This window comes from Orycteropus afer, unplaced genomic scaffold, assembly GCF_000298275.1.
Source record: "Orycteropus afer afer isolate SDZICR_OR568_19922 unplaced genomic scaffold, OryAfe1.0 scaffold00141, whole genome shotgun sequence".
Lineage (NCBI taxonomy): Eukaryota > Metazoa > Chordata > Mammalia > Tubulidentata > Orycteropodidae > Orycteropus > Orycteropus afer.
The window spans coordinates 6,797,302-6,801,114 of NW_006921728.1; the positions used below are offsets into that span (position 1 = coordinate 6,797,302).

The 3,813-nt window shown below is 48.4% G+C and overlaps 2 protein-coding genes across 2 annotated transcripts in view; one reads left to right on the forward strand and one right to left on the reverse strand.

The window, feature by feature from the left end:
* TPGS2 (tubulin polyglutamylase complex subunit 2) overlaps positions 1-1,381 on the reverse strand; it is a 63,783-nt gene extending 62,402 nt beyond the window's left edge. The window contains exon 1 of the mRNA XM_007945669.2: positions 1,300-1,381. Coding sequence (XP_007943860.1) covers positions 1,300-1,381 — 82 coding nt within the window. The remainder of the gene's footprint in view (positions 1-1,299) is intronic.
* A 406-nt stretch (positions 1,382-1,787) lies between these two features.
* Positions 1,788-3,813, forward strand: part of KIAA1328 (KIAA1328 ortholog) — a 500,809-nt gene continuing 498,783 nt past the window's right edge. Inside the window, exon 1 of the mRNA XM_042781630.1 lies at positions 1,788-1,845. Within this exon, the coding sequence (XP_042637564.1) occupies positions 1,788-1,845 (58 nt within the window). The remainder of the gene's footprint in view (positions 1,846-3,813) is intronic.

Here is a 3,813-nt window from a genome sequence, read left to right on the forward strand (position 1 = left end):
GGGTTTGAACTGCCAGCCTTCTGGTTAGCAGTCAAGTGCCTTAGGCACTATGCTACCAGAGCTCCCAACTATATGAAAAAAAAAACATGGCATCAGGATTGGAGTAAGAATCATTAACAACTTGCAATAACCTGATGACACAACTTTTCTTGCTGAAAGTGGGGATGACTTGACTGAAGAATACAGTCTGAAGTATGGATTACATCTCAATATAAAGAATACAAAAATCCTCACAACTGTACCTATAAGCAGCATCACGATAAACGAAGAGAACATTGAAGTTGTCAAAGACTTCACATTGCTTGGTTCTACAATCAACGCCAATGGAAGCAGCAGTCAGGACATCAGACAACGTATAGCACTAGGCAAGTCAGCTGCAAAGGTCCTCTTTCAAGTGCCGAAGAGCAAAGATGACTCCTTGAGGCCTAAGGTGTGACTGACCCAAGCCATGGTATTTTCAATCGCTTCATATGCATGCGAAAGCTGGACAATGAATAAGGAAGAAAGAAGAAGAATTGATGCTTTTGAACGCTGGGAAATCTACCTCCGTAGAGATACCCCTGTGGAAACCCAAGGAGGTGTCACTATGAATCGAATCCGACTCCACGGCAGTTAGAGTTGAGAGAGCTGGCCAAGAATGCTGAAAGTACCGTGGACCGCTAAAAGAACTAACAGGTCTGTCCTGGAGGAAGTACAGCCAGAACGCTCCTTGGAAGCGAGAATAGCCATACTTCGTCTCACCTACTTTGGTCATGTTGTCAGAGGGGACCACTCCCTGGAGAAGGATGTCATGCTTGGTAAGGTGCTGAGTCCACGAAAGAGGGGAAGGCTTTCGAGGAGATGGATTGTCACGGTGGCTGCGACAACAGGCTCAAGTATAGCAAGGATCATGGAGCTGGCGGAGGACCAGGCGGTGTTTCCTTCTGCTATGCATAGGGTCGCTATGAGTTGGAAAGGACTCGACCACACCTAACAACAACAACTACTACAACCCAACTGTCATGTGCGTGCTGGTCTCCTCTGCATGTGTTTGCCCATTCTTCCTGGGCTTCATGGTGGGACCTCTGGAGGGACTTTTGGGCTTCCCATTTCTGCTTTCGAGCACTCCCGGCAACCCCTTCTGGGCCGAGTCACGCATCCAGTTCTCCCTCTTTCCTCCTTAGCAACAGAAGTGATGCCTACTCGTATACAGGATCCAGCGCTATGCCGCCCACTCCGCACAGCATCCCTTCGCACCTTTCTTCTACATCATCCCGCCTGGTCCCAGTCACCTCCACCCCCGCTCCCGGCCCCACTCACCTAGGATGCGGGTGATCCCGAGGGTCAGTTTCTCCAGGTGCGGCTTGTTCCCACCCAGCAGTGGGGGCGACTTCTCCCCCATGGCTCGTGTCCTCTTTCCGCGCGGCCGGGAAAGCGTCGGGGACCGGCAAGGAGTGGCGAGCTGGTCAGAGGAGAACTGGACCCCGCCTCAGAGCCTCAGCCGTCAAGTTCGTGGCATGTCGGGAGTTGTAGTTTTCCGCGCCTGAGGACGCGGCGGGGCAGAGATGGGAGCTCCCTGTTTGTCTGGGAGTAGTAGTTCCGCACGGCTCTCGTTCCCGCGATCCCGGCCTACGCAGCACACCACGCCTACGGGATGTACCCGGTCCTCTGCCGGGACCCTCTTGCCCCGCCAGTACCGGTCACGCAAGCGAGGGCGGGTCTCCTCGCTGTGCGGCCAATGGGGACTGAGCCTGGAGGCTGGGGCGGGACGGCCCCGGCGCGACACCCCGAGTGGCGGTTGTTTCAAGATGGCGGACATTGCGGCCCCCTCCCTCCCGAGCGCTGCGGCGTTCTGGAGCCGGGACTGTATCCTTTGCCCGCCTGGCTAGGGGCACCGGCGCCCTCCCCGGTGCGGCGAGGGGCGATGGGTCGTGTGGGACTCTGAGTGGAGACAAGCTCTGCGCTAACCTCGGGTGCGGAAACGTTCTGTCTCGCTACAGTCCTGGTGCAGGACTTGCCCCTTGTTGGGGTATTAGGTGTCAGAGAGCCTGACGCTGTCTCCAGGCTGGACTTTCCAGGTGTGGGGACACAGTAAAGATGTTTCCCAGCCCTCCATGGCGGTGAGCTCTGGAAGGGTGGCCTAGAGTCGTGGCCCAGGCTGAGTGGTGGGGGCACCCTCTGCCCCGTGGCGGTCCGGCCAACTGAGTCTGTGCGATGTGAGGTCCAGGGAATGATGGGTGTTGGCTGAGCAGGAGTGTCTGGAAGCTGGGGAGGTAGCCTTTTTGTTTTGCTTTAGCAGTGCCCTTACTGTACGCTACTATAGCCAAGTCTGGATCTTTTTGAACTTCGAGTGGCCTGTCAGTGATGATACAGTTTCTTAATGGGGTTAGGTTACAGATGTGGGGCTTGGTGATATGGCTCGATGGTACTGCTTGTAGAATAAAGTGAGAGTCACTGCCTGGAAGTAGTGTTGATTTACATGTAGATTGTGTATCACCACTGGCAGGGATTGAAATTCTTGGATTATTCTGGAGTGGAGAAGCTATGGAGATTTTTAGGCCTGTGATAATATTTCCAATTCATTTCCCATGATGAAATGTTTGTGACAGGAGTAGTTCTTTTTCTAGAATAAGGTAGACTGTCCCAGCCTGAGCTTTGGTCCGAGTAATTTATTTCATATGACTTTAAAGCGGTGTTACATCGCAGAGGGGCAGTAAGCAGTACCTTGAGTACCTGCACAGGTGAGTCTTTTTGTCTGTTTGCTAGAGTTACTGATTGTATCGTTTGAGGCATTGCTGTTACCGTTGGCAATTTCATTCTTTGAATATTCTGCCTAGTTCCCAGTGAAACTTACAGAATTGTATGATCAATTCCTCTTACAAGTTACTAAATTCCAACTGGTAGGCCCTGGAGAGAGGGGTGTTTTTGCTCAGTGTTTATGTTACGCCCTTACTAAACATAATTACCACTTGTCTAATAGCTTGGTGAGAATCAAATGAGATCATATACATACAGTCTGGATGAAAGCACACTAGTACACTATGCAAATTAAATTTGTTTTTTCCTTTAGGTATTAGTGAGGATGTAAAGGGAGTAAGTGCCTTGGAAACAACTTAGCTGGATTAGGATGTCAGGAAATTGGCCAGGGCCTTTTCTCGTGAAAACTACCTCTGCACTCTGATAGGATTTTAGGATGGAGATGATACTTGTAGGTTATTAGGTTACAACATTCTTCTTTAATATCATTTTTGTAATCACCTAAGTGGTGTTGATTATTCTTCTTTAACTTTCCTTTATGACCAATGATAATGTTCTAATAGGCAATAAATGATTGGGGAGGGGCAGTCTTTTACAGTGGAACTGAATAAATTAATTAACAGGTATGTGGACTAAACTTACCCTCTTGGTCTTAGAAGCCTTGTAATGCCACTAATTGATGGAGTCCTATGTCCTTCCTATTTAATCTAAAAGCCATATATTCAACCTTATCTCTCATATTATCCCTTACTCTTAACATTAATGTAAAACACTCATCTTCCCTTTGAAAGTGAGAAAAATGGTGGCGATTTCATCCTACAAAAATTCAGATGTGTGAAAGGAATTACAAGGTTACTAGTATCACCTCAGTTTCTCCAGCCTGTTCTACATAAAGACTCATTAACATCCAGTCTCAGATTATTTCATTTTAAATCCCTATAGGACATAAAGGCAATGTCAAAAGTAAACTGTTACTGAATATTGTGGTTTTCTTTTTTTTTTTTATTAGGATTTGGGTGAAGATTTACAGAGTAAATTCACTTTTCATACAGCAGTTCACATATACTTTGTCTCATG